Raw genomic sequence first — 14422 nt, 5'->3', positions numbered from 1 at the left:
GATTTTTTTTATTTTTTTAAAAAAAATTCATATGTTTTGATAATTGACGAGAGTGACAATTACTGAATGGACGGACACTGATTGAATGCTGTTGATCACGATAAACGTATTGACGGTTAAGATTCAAGCCCGCACATGGGACCACTGTCTACAATATAAATCGTTGGATGAGCTACCGATTTCATACAGACCGTCGATTTCCGTACAGAGACACGATGAGCGGCTCACACTGGATGATGGCACGCGAGGCCTTGATTAAATAATAGCCGTCGATCGTCATCTGAGAAATTTAACGGTTTGGATTAAACCCGGCGAAACAGCTGCCGGTTTCAGTACGAAAGAGACATTGTCTTCGTTTTCTAGGGTTAGGGTTGGGGTTTGGAAGAAGCTCGATCACGATCTTCAGCAATGGCGGAAGAGACGAGCAGGACGGTATCATCCAATCACTTGTTCCTCTTTTCTTTATATAACCAGAGTGTTGTTTTCCTTATTCTTTGTATATCTCTTGTTGCAGGCCTTCGTTGAGCTCCAGGGCCGTATAATTGAGACTACCGCAAAGCTTAAGCAGGTGTGAAATTTCCTTCTTTTATGAGTGTTGAGATTGGGTGTTGAAAGTCTTCGCTAAATCTTTGCTTGCGTTTGGATTGATTCATTCGAAGAATTGTTTTGGAAATTGGAATTATAGGAATTGGAGGATGTTTGTGGTTGGATTTTGATTAATTGTTTGTGTTAGGCTTTAAAGGTTCAGTTTTTTTGAACAGATGACGCTTAATTTCTAGTCTTAGAAACTATGGAGAGATGACTATAGTGGGAAGTTTGAGTCAGTGTATTTCTACAATGTTTATGCGTTTGTTATGTAGAGGATGCTTTGCTTTTCTAGGTTACCGCAATGGTTAGATCATTTCCTTCTTGATATGCTTTTTTTTTTTTAATTGCCCCACTTTTGGTCAAATATGATCTTCATGCAACTTGAGCACTTAATAGAAATCGAGCCTTTTGCTATATATGTGCATTATGTTCATTGGCTTCTTTATCCTCGGACAAGCTGAAAATTTGCTTCTAGTATTCTTTCTAGTATGGGAGAGTAGAGCTTGTCTAGAAATGTTCTTGGTATGATTATGCTTGTTTTGGCTTGTTTGATGATTGTTTTCCTTTCCCTTCAGGTGCAAAATCAGATGCGCGGTAAGGAAGGAGAAAAGAAACGTGCATATTTAACTTTGGAGGAACTACGACAACTTCCCGATGATACAAAGACATATAAATCTATTGGTATGGAAAGTCTGCTAGCTTGATCTATATAACTCTGTTTAATCATCACATTTCTAATTTAGAGTGACTATGTGGGCTCGCTACTTTTCGTCTAAGATCATTCAGGAGTATCGATGACTTCTTATTTTGTACCAGTATGAGCCCAATAGTTCTTTTAGAGTAAATTAGTGTTTACTTGCACTTTATTAGTTTAAATATTAAACTTGCTGTTTTTTTTCTATTGAGATAGCATATTGTATCCTGAAAAGGGCAAACTCAGTTTACTTGTATGCTGTTAACATGCATTTATATTTAAATATGAAGGTTCTTTTTGCATGTTGTTTTTATTTGATCCCATAGTTCTGTTAATGAGTTGAGGACCTTACAGAAATATATCTTTCTCCATTGCTGCTTTAGTATATCTTGGCATGAATATAAAGCATTCCTTGCTAGCTTTATCCCAACTATACATTGTTGTCTATCGATGCATCATATATTCACTGGCCTTTTCTTTTAATACCCTTCCTCTGGGTGTCTGTTGTTACTTTTAATTTGGAAATTCTTTCTCTTGATCTCTGTGGGTCAGGACCTCTGCTTACTACCTACACTTAAATTAGTTCATGACTTGTGAGGTCTTGTGGATTCTGAATCCAGTGTTCCAGATGTTAATCAACACTTCCAGGGCTTTTTGGGGCATAAATGTTGCATGCCGTGTGTATGCCACCTTCTCATAATTACTAAATAACCTCAACTTTATGCATATCTACAGTGGAAAAAGTAGATTGGAGATATTTTCTTCTAATGTTCCAACATTCTTTGGCAATGTGTATTTTGTGAGGGCAAAGTGTCTTTTATTTTTATTAGTCAATTTTAGAGAAAGTAACTTGCATATTATGCAATCTCTTATTTTATTAGCATAGATGATTAATTAGTCATTTTCTTTTTGTTGCATTGCAGGCAAAATGTGAGTAGACATGAGCTGGTAGCTGTTCATTTTTGGATAGCCAAAGACACTGGTATTTGCTAAGAGTTAATTAACCTGCATTGCTAGTTTTCAGTATTTTGTTTGTTTCTTTTGATGGTGTGTAGGTTTGTTTTGGAACCTAAATCCCTTTTGATGAATGAACAAGAAGAAAAGTTCAAGGACAGTGAGAGTGCTATAACCTCATTGCAGGTCTGTCTATTTGCTCTCGCTTTGCAGTCCAATTCCTATTAACTTTACGTGACTTCACCCTCTGAATATTATGCTCAAGCAGACTTCAAAGGAGTACTTTGAGAAGCAGATGGCAGAGGTAGAGAATAATTTAAGAGAATTGTTGCAACAAGATCCTGGTCTTGCTCGCCAGATTATGTCAATGTCTGTGGGCTAGCATCACTCTTCACGCCTCTGGAGGTAATTTGTCTATATTTCAAAAAATCAGAGTGTTGTCCAACTGAAAATTTTAAGGCTTTGGTCTCATCTTGCTTACATATTTGGAAGTTATGTGATGAATATTATGCCCTTATTAGTATCATTTGTCTACACTCTATCAGCAAAGCTTGCCTTTTCTATTTTTCTGAAGAAATATTGCAGACAACTTGTCAGAAATTCAGAAAAATGCTTTACAAAACCTACTAACATCAATTCTTTGCTTTCTATATGGATTAACCTGGAGGTTAGACTGAAAGTATATCTTGATGAATTGCTATTTCTTTAAACTGAAGAAGTATAAATCATGAATTATGGATCTACTCATGACATCTTGTTACTGTCATTAATATTTTACTTTCTGATATTTTATCTTGATAACTTCAACTGATTTTTTCAACTTGATGATTTTGTGTTGTTTTTCAGATTTCGCTTGTCTTGATGCATTTGGAGCTAAAGCTTAAGTGTGGATGATATCACCTTTAAATATAGCATTGCTATGCTTTAAGCTTTAAAGCTTTTTGTAAAGCTTGGCATATGCTTAAAAAAAACTCACATTAGTTGTACTTAAGCCCTTTGTTTTTATGATGATATGTTTATGGTACAGAATTGTGTGTTTGTTTGTGCTGGTCTTTTTCTTCTTGTCTCATGGATCTGTTGAAACTTCAATAGAATATTCCTGCCTTCAGTCTATTGTTTAAATCAAGGGCTTAATCTTTTGCTGTCACTCATATATATATATATATATATATATTATTTGAAAAGAAAGGAAAATATTATTATGTATATAAAATAAGAATCTATATAAATACAATATTAAACGAGAGAGAAAGCAAAGAAAGAGAAAAGGACACAATATAAATGTAATTGATAAAAAAGAAAGAAAAAAGAAAGCATGAAATGACGTGGAGAAGATGATTACATCAAAAGTATATACTCTTGAAGGAAGGAGATTGAATAGGAAGAAAGGAGAGATCACCATCACCATCACCATGAGGAACTTTGTAAACCTCCATCTTCTTCTCTTTCTTCCTTTATATATTTTTTTTTAAATGAATAAATCATGAATTTATTAGGAAAAAACAGGTACAAAAATAAGATATAGGTAAAAAATAACATCACTAGGATCTATTGGGTGTGGAGCTGAAACAAAAACATACAAAAATAATAATAAATATATATATATATATTAATTAGATTATCTTCATGTTTCTCTCATGTATAAGGTAGTATTGATGTGTGTGCGTGTATTGAGATATAATTTGGTGATAATGGCAAGTGTTGTTTGTGCATAGGAACTTTAGGGGAAGAAAAAAAACACAGCAAAAAGGAAAAAAAAAATATATATATATATATATATATATATATTAAAGTGGGAAACAAATGGCTGAGAAGGAGATAGTTTGAGCATTTGCATGTTCTCCACCTGTTCTTTCATGTCTGCCATTTTTCCACTTAAGTTTTCACTTGTCACTCAACAATCAATCACCAAAAAGTTTAAATTAAGAAACAGAATCAGATAACATATATATATATATATATATTACTAATATTAATACGTACTCTTGCTCAAACACGCAACAAATTAACCAAACTAGTTCGCCCTTTTTCTTTCTCCTTTTTCAAATATTAATATATATATATATATATATTAATGTGAAAAGGTATGAGAACCCTCCATTTGATTTGAGATACGAGAACCACACGCCATGTCCTCTTTTCCCGGGTTTATTCTTGGACATTTCTCTATTCAACTACCTTCTTTTTTTCCTCCCTTTCTCTCTCTCTGGTTTCTTCTTTGATTTCTTCTCCTTCTTCTTCTTCTTCTTCTTCTTCTTTGTTTTCTCTTCTTGTTTTATATTTTTTAATTTTGTATCTATATATATATAGACAAGTATCATTTGATGTAGAAACAAAACAATGGGGTACCTGAATACTGTGGTGCCAGCAGCAAGTGCTTCACAAGTTAATGGCTCTTCTGCTAGTGGTGGTGGTCTCAGGTCTCTTCTTCTTCTTCTTCTTCTCTTTCTCTCTTTCCATGCATTTCATCTTTTATATATATTTATATATTTATATGAAAGACATGTTAGCATTCTTTTTCATGCCTCTGTTTTTGTCTATCAATGTATGGAAGTTTCTCTTACATCATGAAACATAAAATAGTTTTCTAATGGAATCAATATGTTGCTATTTGTTTACATGATCTGATTCATAGGATATTTATTAGTTAGAAAGTAAAATTACAATGAATAATTTAAAAGAAAAAGCAAGGAATTGAAGCATGATTCTAACATGAATTTGTTTGCAAAATGATGTAATAATGTCAACAACCAATGCCACTACAGCCAGAATGGTAAGTTCAGCTATGGATATGCAAGCTCTGCAGGCAAGAGATCTTCAATGGAAGACTTTTATGAAACAAGAATCGACGGTGTCGATGGCGAACTCGTCGGTTTATTCGGTGTTTTCGATGGTAAATGCCTCAAGTTCTTAATTTTTTTCATACAGAGTATTATATTAAGAATAGAGAACATGAACTAAGTTGAATACATTGCTGAATACAGGACATGGCGGTGTTCGTGCCGCAGAATACGTCAAACAGAATCTCTTCAGCAATCTGATCAAACATCCAAAATTCATAACTGATACTAAATCAGCAATAGGTCAAATTGTTTCTAATTTGCCAAATTATAATGATTCTTATGTGATTGATTGTTACATTGATTTAATTTTACTGCATTTGTGTTTATGCAGCTGATGCATACAATCATACAGACTCAGAGTTTCTGAAATCCGAGAACAATCAGAATCAGAATCGAGACGCCGGTTCAACTGCTTCTACTGCTATTCTCGTCGGTGATCGATTGCTAGTTGCTAATGTCGGAGATTCAAGAGTTGTTATAAGCAGAGGAGGAACAGGTAAACAAGCTGAATTTTTTTTGTCTTGATTGATTGTACTTAAAATTACAAACTAGTCGGTTTTCGCAGCTATTGCTGTTTCAAGAGATCACAAGCCTGATCAAACAGAAGAAAGACAGCGCATCGAAGATGCAGGTGGATTTGTAATGTGGGCTGGTAATTCCGCAGAAATCCCGTATTTCATGTATCTGCTACACACTTTAACACAACCTCATGTATATGTACATTGCATTATACTGCAGGAACATGGAGAGTTGGTGGAGTTCTCGCTGTTTCCCGTGCTTTCGGTGACCGACTTCTTAAGCAATTTGTTGTTGCTGATCCTGATATTCAGGTAACAATTCAATGAAATTGAAATCAAAATTTTACTGCAATGTGATATTTAACAGTATGTGCATGTGTATGTGTGAATGTAGGAAGAAGTAATTGATGGATCATTGGAATTTCTTATTCTTGCAAGTGATGGATTGTGGGATGTTGTCACAAATGAGGTATGATCTTTGAATCAAATTAATTTATTAATTTGTCGATATGTAAATCTAAGTAAATTGATTGGGAATTCAGGAGGCTGTTGCAATGGTGAAGCCAATTGAAGATCCAGAACAAGCAGCAAGAACATTGATGCAGGAAGCATATCAAAGAGGAAGTGCAGATAACATAACTTGTGTCGTAGTCCGTTTTCTTGTTAACAAAAATAATAATTCTCATCATGAATCAGGTCACAGAAATAATGTGAAGCAAGAAAACAATACAATGACTCACCGGGAACTCGAATCGGGTTCGTATCGGCAAAGAAATTCAGGTCATAACTGATCAAGATCAATCAGAAATTCGGTTGCCGTGTTAACTGTTAACCGGTTTTTTCGTATTTCTTTTTACTGCTGTTTAGTTGTAATGTGACAATGTGTGTGATTTACTGGCTATGTTGTGTTTGTAGTTATCAGTCTTCAGTTTGATGTACTCTTGAATTGCTTGTGTGATCAGATGTTTTTATTTATTTATTTATTCATTTATTTATTAAGGGAAATTATTTAATAAGATAAAATGAATATTAGTTTAATATGGAATCCTGTTTTTAATAATTTTAAAACAGAGTCTTATGATCAAAATTGCAAATCTAAATTAAATAAAATTTCCCAACTATATATACAACTTCATATTTTTTGAGTGTATACATGCAAATTTTTTATTAAAAAATATAACAAAAAAATTGAGGGTAAAATGGGAAGACAAAAATGGAAGGATATATATATATATATATATACTTTGAATAATATATGTTATTAATGTAAATTTAATGAGCAATTTAGGTTGCTTGCAATATAAGATTAGGTCAAAGTTGGAAGAAGTCAAAGGCGCATGAAATTCTCTCACATTTTCCAAAACTTAATTCTCACCATAATTTCTTAAAACCAGACTCCATTAAAACCTCATTTTTTAGGGTTAGGGTTAGGGTTAGTTTTGGTGCATGGTACGTGGACACGTAATGCATGCATGAATTAGCAATGGTTAGTCTTGTTTTCAGTTAAGGGTGCATGTTTCTCTCCATTAATGCCTTTTTATTTTCATTTAATAATCCCATTAAGAGTAATAATTGTAACTTATGAATAGAATTATATATATATATATATATATAATTTGAGGCTTTTTACTCCCAACCCCTTAAAAAAAAAATTACTTGCCATCACCTGCCTTAAGTTATATTTATATATAATTTATTTTAATGAACAAATATTAAAGCTTTTATTAAAATAAAAAAACATTCTCCTTTTTTTTATAATAAAAAAAATGAATTTTAAAAGAGATAATAAACAAATTAAGTATTTCCCAGTGTGGTGGAAAGCAAAAACACCATATAATAATTATCATGTAATAATAATAATAATGGAAAATGAAGAAGGATTTATTATGAAAATGAAGAAACTGCCATGAAGAAGAATAAACACAGAGAATTCAAAGACATTTATTACAAACAATGCTTTCCCATTCACCAACCAAACAAAGGAAAGCTCTCTCTCATTCCTTCATTCCTTCATTCCTACTCTTTAATGCTCTCAATAACTACATTTTCCAACGTTTCATTCCTTGATACTAATATAAATTATAACCAAATGCTTCATTTTGGTTTCCATGGAGGAATACAAGGAGAACATAAGCCTTAGTCTAAGTATAGGAACAAGCCATCAACATGAGAAACTTAGCAATGAAAACAAGAACAAAGTTCAACAACAACAACAACAACTGCATGTTTTATTCCCTGCTTCTACTACTTCTAATCCAGAGGACGATGAAGTCATCGGCGATATCGCGCCACGGAAAAAGCTCAGGCTTACCAAAGAACAGTCTGACATGCTTGAAAATTCCTTCAGAGAAAACAACATACTCAATGGGGTATTCTGATTCATGTTTTGACAGTATTTCTTCTTGTTTTGATTGCTCAATGTGATTAACTTCATGCAGAATCAGAAGCAGGAACTTGCGAGGAAGTTGGACTTGCAGGTTAGACAAGTTGAGGTCTGGTTTCAGAACAGAAGAGCAAGGTATCATCGAATGGCGTTCAATCGACGTCTCAAAATCGATAATTAAATTGTTGATAACAATGAGTTTTGACTTACAGGACTAAGTTGAAGAAGACTGAGGTGGAATGTGAGTTCTTGAGAAGGTATTGCCAGAGCTTGAGTGAAGAGAACAAGAGGTTGAAGAAGGAGTTGCAAGCATTGAAGCTTACGAGACCTCCTTCGTCTTCATTGTTTCTCCAAATATCGAAGCAAACCAAGATCTCTGCTGAGGGTGATGGCAAGAGCTCTGCTTCTTCTGATTCAATGTCTGACAAGTCTAGGATTTATAACTCCTCTTGATTTATTTGATGAGTGAAAAGAATGAAAAGAGTTTTACATTTCTGTGTGTAGCAGCAACAAAACTTTTCTGAAATTATTGCTTGAAATGTGCTTGATTGGATACAAAGCTTGCATAGATCAGCTCATTCCATGCGTCGGGGACTCCGGGAAGGCACCAATGGCTGCAATCCTGTTTCCTCGAAGAAACTTTTGGCTCTTGGTTTTGGGTCATTTTACCGTAGACTGATGGATGACCGTCCTTACGGAAGTTTGTCAGCTTTGTTACGTTCAAGAGGATGACCGGGAACTTCATTTCTTGAATAACTTCCTCGATGATTTTCATTTTTGGGTGGTAGGTCTCGATCAAGGGCCCCTTTAATATAGGGTCCTTCTCGCCTTTACATGAGCCACCGGAGTCCCAATCTCCACCCCTGATTAGGACTCAGAAGGTATCAGATCTCAAGTTTCAAGATTATGACAAAATGAACCAAAAGAAAAAAATTTTAATACCTGAAATGGGCGGTAGAGTAACCTCGGTAAAAAATTAGTTTCTTTGAAGGGTTCATGTTTTCGTCAATCCATCTTCCCCAAGTCCTCATAGCAATCCTAAACGCTTGCATTGCATCAAACTTTGGATAAACAACATCGCCTTCTTGATAATAATTCTTCCTGATCAATAGAAAAAATGCACCTGCTTAGTGAATGTTGTAGATGGTAAAAAGAACAAAGAAATTTGATCTATGTACCCTTTTGCAGTTTTTCCATGAGTCCACCAATGACCAGTATTAAATATAAGGATATCGGCTTTCTTCCATCGACCTGAGGACTTATCAACGCGATCTATAAGAAGAGTTGGACTTGAATTGCCTTGAGCATTGGCACGTTTCCCTTCTTTAACAAGAAAATGAGAGCGGACAAACTCAACTGTGCAGTTGTAGTCCTGCTCAGTGGAAAGGCACCCAATATGTATCACCCACATATTCAGCTGATGAGAGAAATATGACAGAATGCATAATATGCTCACCACAAACCGAAATATAAAGTAGCCACGGCCTTTTGTAATTTTGTAACCTCGTGTCTCATACATTTTGGTCTTATCAGGCAAACCTTCACGAAGAACGCACAACATTGATTCAAACTGGTTTCTATTCATTGAATCCCCGACAAGCATCATGCGTTTACCTCTGATTCTCTCCAAAAAGTCTGTTGAATTAAACCTACGAATCAAGTGTGGGGGGATAAAAGGTAGTTTGTAAATCATTAAAACAAAAAAAACAAAAACAGGCACAAAAAACATGGTCAATATAGCATCAAATACTTGTTCCAACTTGCATTAGTTTCTACATGTTCTAACGGTAAGGCCATAAAAAATATATATATATATATACAAGAACACAAAAACATGTAAAAACACAGAAGTATTCAACCAGTCCTGTGTGTTTGTGTGTGTATATATATATATAAACATGGCACACTAGAGCCAATACACAGAAGTCAAGAACTGTATTGACTATCAGTTACAACAAGAGCCATTGCAAATCAATCAGAATCATGAACATGTAGAATTTCCGCCTCTGATCTATTTTAGCACACTTTAACATGCTGTCATAATAAAAAATTTTCTCCAAATCCCATGATATAATATGTGATCAAACGCTCATCCAGTCTCTACAAGATGTAGTAATGAGATCAAGGCAATGAAAACCATCAAGCTCTATCATCTTTCAGTGCCACACACACAATTCAAGCTTTGTATCAATTACTACCACAAACATTGTAAATCCAATCAGAATCATCAAAATGTGAAATTTCCTCCTAATCATGCACCTCTGAGTTACACAAGCAAAATACAACATGGCATCATACTCGGTACTTTTCTCCCATTCCAATAACATATAAAGATCAGACGTTTGTGATTTAAATGTTCATCAATCTCTGATTCTCTACATATTCTAATAGTAAGGCCAAGGTAATGAAAAACATCAAGTTCCGTCAGGGTCACATACACTTCAAGTTTTGCACCAACAACAACCCGTCCTAGAAAACCCTATCAGAATCATCAAAATGAGAAACTTAAGCTCAAATTTGAGTCTGATCAATCAAAACCACACAATAACATGGCATCAGACTCGGTGCTTTTCTCCCATTCCAAAAATATATAATAATCACACATTTGTGATGAAATGTTCATCAGTCATAATGAAAACAAACAACTTCTACTAAACGATTCAATGTCGCTACAGTCCCCATACATACAATTCAAACTTTATACCAATCACAACCAGAGAGACATATAAATCCAATCAGAATCAGCACACTATCCATATGAGTTTAATCTACACAAGCACACAAAAACATGCCTCTACATGATAAATAAATATCTCACATTTCTGATAAAATGTTTCATCACACTTCAACACACAATCAAGTTCCATCATACTCACTACAGTCCCATACACACAATTCAAGCTTTGTACCAAAATAAGAATCATCAAAACATGAAATTTTCAGCCTCAAACACATCCAATCACATCACAGTGTGCCATATAATCAAACAAGTTTTTTTTCTCTCCCAATCTCATGACATTATATAAAAATCACATCTTTGTGAATAGAAAGCCAACAAAGAGCAGCATACCTGGGGAGAGAACAGCCATGGGGCACCCACTTCCATTTCAAATACTCCTTGTCAGGCCTCCCATTCTCAACACAAGCAAAAGCCTCATCAACATAAGGGCAAGAACCAGGATCATAGAGTGGATAACGCTTTTCTTCATCCCTCTCCCAGTTCCCATCATAAAGATCGCACCTTTCCTCACTCCTCTCCACCCCATTGCTCTGTTCCACCGCCGGAGAAGACAGATGAGGTGGTGTGAACGGAAGAACAGGAGGAGAGATCGGAGGGACGGGGGAAGAGGTCGGAGGACTGGAAGGAGGAGGAACAACAAGAGGGGCAGCTGGCGGTGAAGGGAGAGAGACGTCGGAGAAGAAGGAGGAAGGTTTGGAGGGAGAGATCAAGAGCAGAGAGGGGATCAAGATGAAAAGAAGAAGGAGAAGCGGAGGGAGTAGGCGGTGGAAGGGGAGCACCACCATTGGCGAAGAAGAAGAAGAAGAAGAAGAAGAAGAGCATAGCATTCATCGAAGAGCAAATGATCAAAACCACATTTTTCTTTTTCTTTTTCTTTTTTTTTCTTTTTTTTTCTTTTGTCTTTTTGCTGTAGATTTGCTTTGACTTATTATTGTGTGTTGACTGTGACTTGGTCAAACTGCAAACTGAAAGCTCCAAATCCAGCACCTGATTTTGATTAGAATTTTCACTAATCCAATCAAATTAAGAACAAGATACAGCTAACTACTTGATAGGATTAGAATTAGTCATTAAAGATGATAAAAACATTAATCCAAAAACACACATTTGGAAGAATGCTTAAAAACAAGAGTTTGATTCAGTCTAAACCAGCTCAATTAGCAGCAAAATTACAAGTGAGTCTGAACACTTACAGTTAAAATCAAACATATATATACATATCATTTCATTCATAGGCATTGCAATGGATCAAGTTCATCTCAGAATGTTTCTATCTTCAATCTCAGTGATTTCTTTGATCTGTGCAGCCTCTGGTGCAATACAAGACAGTGTCGAAATTTCATGGGGCGGCGATCGAGCTCAACTCGGTGAAAATGGTGAACTACTCACACTTACACTTGATCAATCTTCAGGCTCAGGTTTTCAGTCCAAAGATGAGTATCTCTTCGCCGAAGTCTCGATAAGACTCAAGCTTGTATCAGGGAACTCTGCTGGCACTGTCACTGCATTTTATGTGAGTACATAAACACTCTGAATTTGATTAACTGATTTCATGCAGTGATTAAATGGTTGAATCTTTGTTGTAGTTGTCATCGATTGGAGACGCGCATAATGAGATCGATTTCGAGTTTCTTGGCAATGTCAGTGGCAGTCCTTACACTGTCCATACCAATGTGTTTGATCAAGGGAAAGGTAACAGAGAGCAGCAGTTTTATCTCTGGTTTGATCCTACTCAAGACTTCCACACATACACAATCCTTTGGAATAAGAAAAACATTATGTGAGTCTATTTCTTTACTTAAGTTTTCTTCGACTTTTTTTTTAGTACTTAAGCATAAGAAATGTCTTGTACCTTGTGTTTCAGATTCCTCGTCGATGGCTTAGCAATCAGAGTGTTCAAGAACAACGAGGCGAAGGGCATCGGATACCCGGATGATCAGGCAATGAGGGTCTATTCTAGTCTGTGGAATGCCGAAGATTGGGCAACACAAGGCGGCAGAGTTAAGACTGATTGGTCGAAAGCCCCGTTTTCCGCCTACTATAGAGATTACAATGCCAGTGCCTGTGTAGCATCTGCCGGCACTTCTTCTTGTTCTTCTGGTTCAGTTTCATGGATGGATCGCGAGCTCAGTCTTCATGAAGTGAGCAAAATGAAAGAGTTGCGGAAAACTTACATGGTCTATAATTACTGTGACGATAAGAACCGGTTCGGGCAAAACATGCCTGCAGAATGCAGGCTTGCTTGATTAGATTCATTATGTAATTTTGATAAACAAGAAATTATATTGTAGTAGTTTCATGGTCAATATATGTCCATGAATATCAGTATCTTGATGTTTCTGTTATATAACTCTTTTCAATATATAAGATCATTGCGTGTGCAAAAAATCGAAAAGATTCAATCAAATGCTCAATAATGCATGAATTAATTTGAATTAATATGTATTTGAATCACAGGAAAACTAAAACTGATTTAAATTAACTGTTCTACAAAGAACATGGTTGTATCAAGACATGGATTAGACAAAACAAGAGAGGATGATGAGATGGGTGAAGAAGTATTACATAATTTATGATTACTGCACCGACATTAAGCAATTTGATCAAGGACCACTCCAGAGTGCTTGATGTACTAAGAGATGCTGAGAATTATATATATTCTGAAAATTCTTTTATTCTGCAATTTGATGTTTGTTCATGCATGCCACTAATTTGTTTATTATCAGTTGAACAAATAGATATACACTGTAATTTCCATCAAATAACTTCTTCACTAGTGAACTTATTTATTCATATATACATCAAGATCAAAGATGAACAACTTCGAATTTCTAATACCTTGATATATTCATCAAGAAAGACTTAAAAAGTTCTAAAATAAAACAGAATGGTACTAACAACAAATGAAATCCAAAAATCATAAATTTTTTGTCATCAAGAACACTTTTTGCACTTCAAATTTTGATACTGCACATTGCCATCCTTTTTTTATTAATTCTAGCTAAATGAAATCAAAAAATCATTTGAATAACTTCAAGATCAAGAGATTTATCAAGAGAATGAGATGAATAACTTTCAGTTTCCATTACTTCAGATATATTAATCAAAAAATTATAAAGAACAATACTAACAATAAATGAAATCCAAACATCATAACTTTTTGTTATCTAGTCTTCATTTTTCACTTCAAATAGTGAAATATTCTTGTCTTTTTAAAATTATTTCTGATTTTAATGTTAAAATAAAGAAAAAAAATAGAGGAATTATAAAAAAAATCATATCTTGAAAATGAACAAGTTCCCTTCTTCCTCATGTATCTTTTTTAATTCCAAATATTATACATGCATGCATGCATACATACATACATACATACATAAATAAAAAGTTTTCTATAAGTTTTCTATAATATCTAAGTGCATGGAATGAGATTGAGATGACCTTAATGCTCGTTAACCTTGAAAGTGTAATGTTAGTTGATATTCCAATCCAAATCCAACTCATTGAAAGCTCATGAAGATAAAACATGTCCACCCATTGATGAATCTTTTGCTTTCCTTCAACAACTCATATGCCCCACCATTTCATTGGATGTTTTCCATGCATTATCTATCAATCTCATCAATCATCCATCAACCATACATACATATATATCCTTCCTTACTTATATATATATTTATATACACAGATTATTATTATTATTAT

At 34.7% G+C, this 14422-nt stretch overlaps 5 protein-coding genes across 6 annotated transcripts; 4 read left to right on the top strand and 1 right to left on the bottom strand.

Annotated features, from left to right (window-relative positions):
• Nucleotides 1-317: 317 nt before the first annotated feature.
• On the top strand, nt 318-3358 carry LOC120268366 (prefoldin subunit 1). Its single transcript, XM_039275796.1, has 7 exons — nt 318-432; nt 515-568; nt 1164-1269; nt 2206-2212; nt 2338-2422; nt 2505-2641; nt 3083-3358. The coding sequence occupies exons 1-6, from the start codon at nt 409-411 to the stop codon at nt 2616-2618; spliced, it is 390 nt and encodes a 129-aa protein (XP_039131730.1). The 5' UTR covers nt 318-408; the 3' UTR covers nt 2619-2641; nt 3083-3358.
• Nucleotides 3359-4429: 1071 nt separating this feature from the next.
• LOC120269208 (probable protein phosphatase 2C 59) lies at nt 4430-6596 on the top strand. Its single transcript, XM_039276548.1, has 8 exons — nt 4430-4656; nt 5002-5129; nt 5221-5319; nt 5411-5575; nt 5645-5731; nt 5818-5909; nt 5992-6066; nt 6140-6596. Exons 1-8 carry the CDS (start codon nt 4577-4579, stop codon nt 6386-6388), a joined length of 975 nt encoding a protein of 324 aa, XP_039132482.1. The 5' UTR covers nt 4430-4576; the 3' UTR covers nt 6389-6596.
• A 998-nt stretch (nt 6597-7594) lies between these two features.
• On the bottom strand, nt 7595-11545 carry LOC120269360 (protein trichome birefringence-like 5). Of its 2 annotated transcripts, XM_039276697.1 has the most exons (7): nt 11051-11545; nt 9437-9629; nt 9159-9352; nt 8923-9081; nt 8537-8843; nt 8191-8401; nt 7595-8091 (listed from the first exon to the last, which is right to left on the bottom strand). In XM_039276697.1, the coding sequence occupies exons 1-6, from the start codon at nt 11503-11505 to the stop codon at nt 8300-8302; spliced, it is 1410 nt and encodes a 469-aa protein (XP_039132631.1). In that variant the 5' UTR covers nt 11506-11545; the 3' UTR covers nt 7595-8091; nt 8191-8299. The 2 variants fall into 2 exon arrangements, with proteins under 2 accessions (XP_039132631.1, XP_039132632.1); XM_039276698.1 differs by lacking the exon at nt 7595-8091 and having other exon boundaries at nt 8312-8401; nt 8471-8843; nt 11051-11544.
• On the top strand, nt 7706-8161 carry LOC120268685 (homeobox-leucine zipper protein ATHB-17-like). The gene is made up of 2 exons (XM_039275977.1): nt 7706-7966; nt 8036-8161. The coding sequence occupies exons 1-2, from the start codon at nt 7706-7708 to the stop codon at nt 8159-8161; spliced, it is 387 nt and encodes a 128-aa protein (XP_039131911.1).
• A 347-nt stretch (nt 11546-11892) lies between the features above and the next one.
• Nucleotides 11893-13091, top strand: LOC120269144 (probable xyloglucan endotransglucosylase/hydrolase protein 12). Its single transcript, XM_039276460.1, has 3 exons — nt 11893-12233; nt 12307-12500; nt 12585-13091. Exons 1-3 carry the CDS (start codon nt 11964-11966, stop codon nt 12964-12966), a joined length of 846 nt encoding a protein of 281 aa, XP_039132394.1. The 5' UTR covers nt 11893-11963; the 3' UTR covers nt 12967-13091.
• The last annotated feature ends 1331 nt before the right edge of the window (nt 13092-14422 follow it).

Source organism: Dioscorea cayenensis, chromosome 9, assembly GCF_009730915.1.
Source record: "Dioscorea cayenensis subsp. rotundata cultivar TDr96_F1 chromosome 9, TDr96_F1_v2_PseudoChromosome.rev07_lg8_w22 25.fasta, whole genome shotgun sequence".
NCBI classification, from domain to species: Eukaryota; Viridiplantae; Streptophyta; class Magnoliopsida; order Dioscoreales; family Dioscoreaceae; genus Dioscorea; species Dioscorea cayenensis.
This window is presented reverse-complemented; position numbering and strand designations above follow the sequence as displayed.

Coding starts and splice junctions, on each gene's coding strand:
- LOC120269360 (XM_039276697.1), bottom strand. CDS start 11,505: ATGGTGGTGCTCCCCTTCCACCGCCTACTCCCTCCGCTTCTCCTTCTT. Junction 9,630..11,050: donor CATGGCTGTTCTCTCCCCAG/GTATGCTGCTCT, acceptor CTTGATTCGTAG/GTTTAATTCAACAGACTTTT. Junction 9,082..9,158: donor CATGGAAAAACTGCAAAAGG/GTACATAGATCA, acceptor TCTATTGATCAG/GAAGAATTATTATCAAGAAG.
- LOC120269144 (XM_039276460.1), top strand. CDS start 11,964: ATGGATCAAGTTCATCTCAGAATGTTTCTATCTTCAATCTCAGTGATT. Junction 12,234..12,306: donor GCACTGTCACTGCATTTTAT/GTGAGTACATAA, acceptor TCTTTGTTGTAG/TTGTCATCGATTGGAGACGC. Junction 12,501..12,584: donor TGGAATAAGAAAAACATTAT/GTGAGTCTATTT, acceptor CTTGTGTTTCAG/ATTCCTCGTCGATGGCTTAG.
- LOC120269208 (XM_039276548.1), top strand. CDS start 4,577: ATGGGGTACCTGAATACTGTGGTGCCAGCAGCAAGTGCTTCACAAGTT. Junction 4,657..5,001: donor GCTAGTGGTGGTGGTCTCAG/GTCTCTTCTTCT, acceptor ATGCCACTACAG/CCAGAATGGTAAGTTCAGCT. Junction 6,067..6,139: donor GGGATGTTGTCACAAATGAG/GTATGATCTTTG, acceptor TTGGGAATTCAG/GAGGCTGTTGCAATGGTGAA.
- LOC120268366 (XM_039275796.1), top strand. CDS start 409: ATGGCGGAAGAGACGAGCAGGACG. Junction 433..514: donor CGGAAGAGACGAGCAGGACG/GTATCATCCAAT, acceptor CTCTTGTTGCAG/GCCTTCGTTGAGCTCCAGGG. Junction 569..1,163: donor CTACCGCAAAGCTTAAGCAG/GTGTGAAATTTC, acceptor CTTTCCCTTCAG/GTGCAAAATCAGATGCGCGG.
- LOC120268685 (XM_039275977.1), top strand. CDS start 7,706: ATGGAGGAATACAAGGAGAACATAAGCCTTAGTCTAAGTATAGGAACA. Junction 7,967..8,035: donor AAAACAACATACTCAATGGG/GTATTCTGATTC, acceptor AACTTCATGCAG/AATCAGAAGCAGGAACTTGC.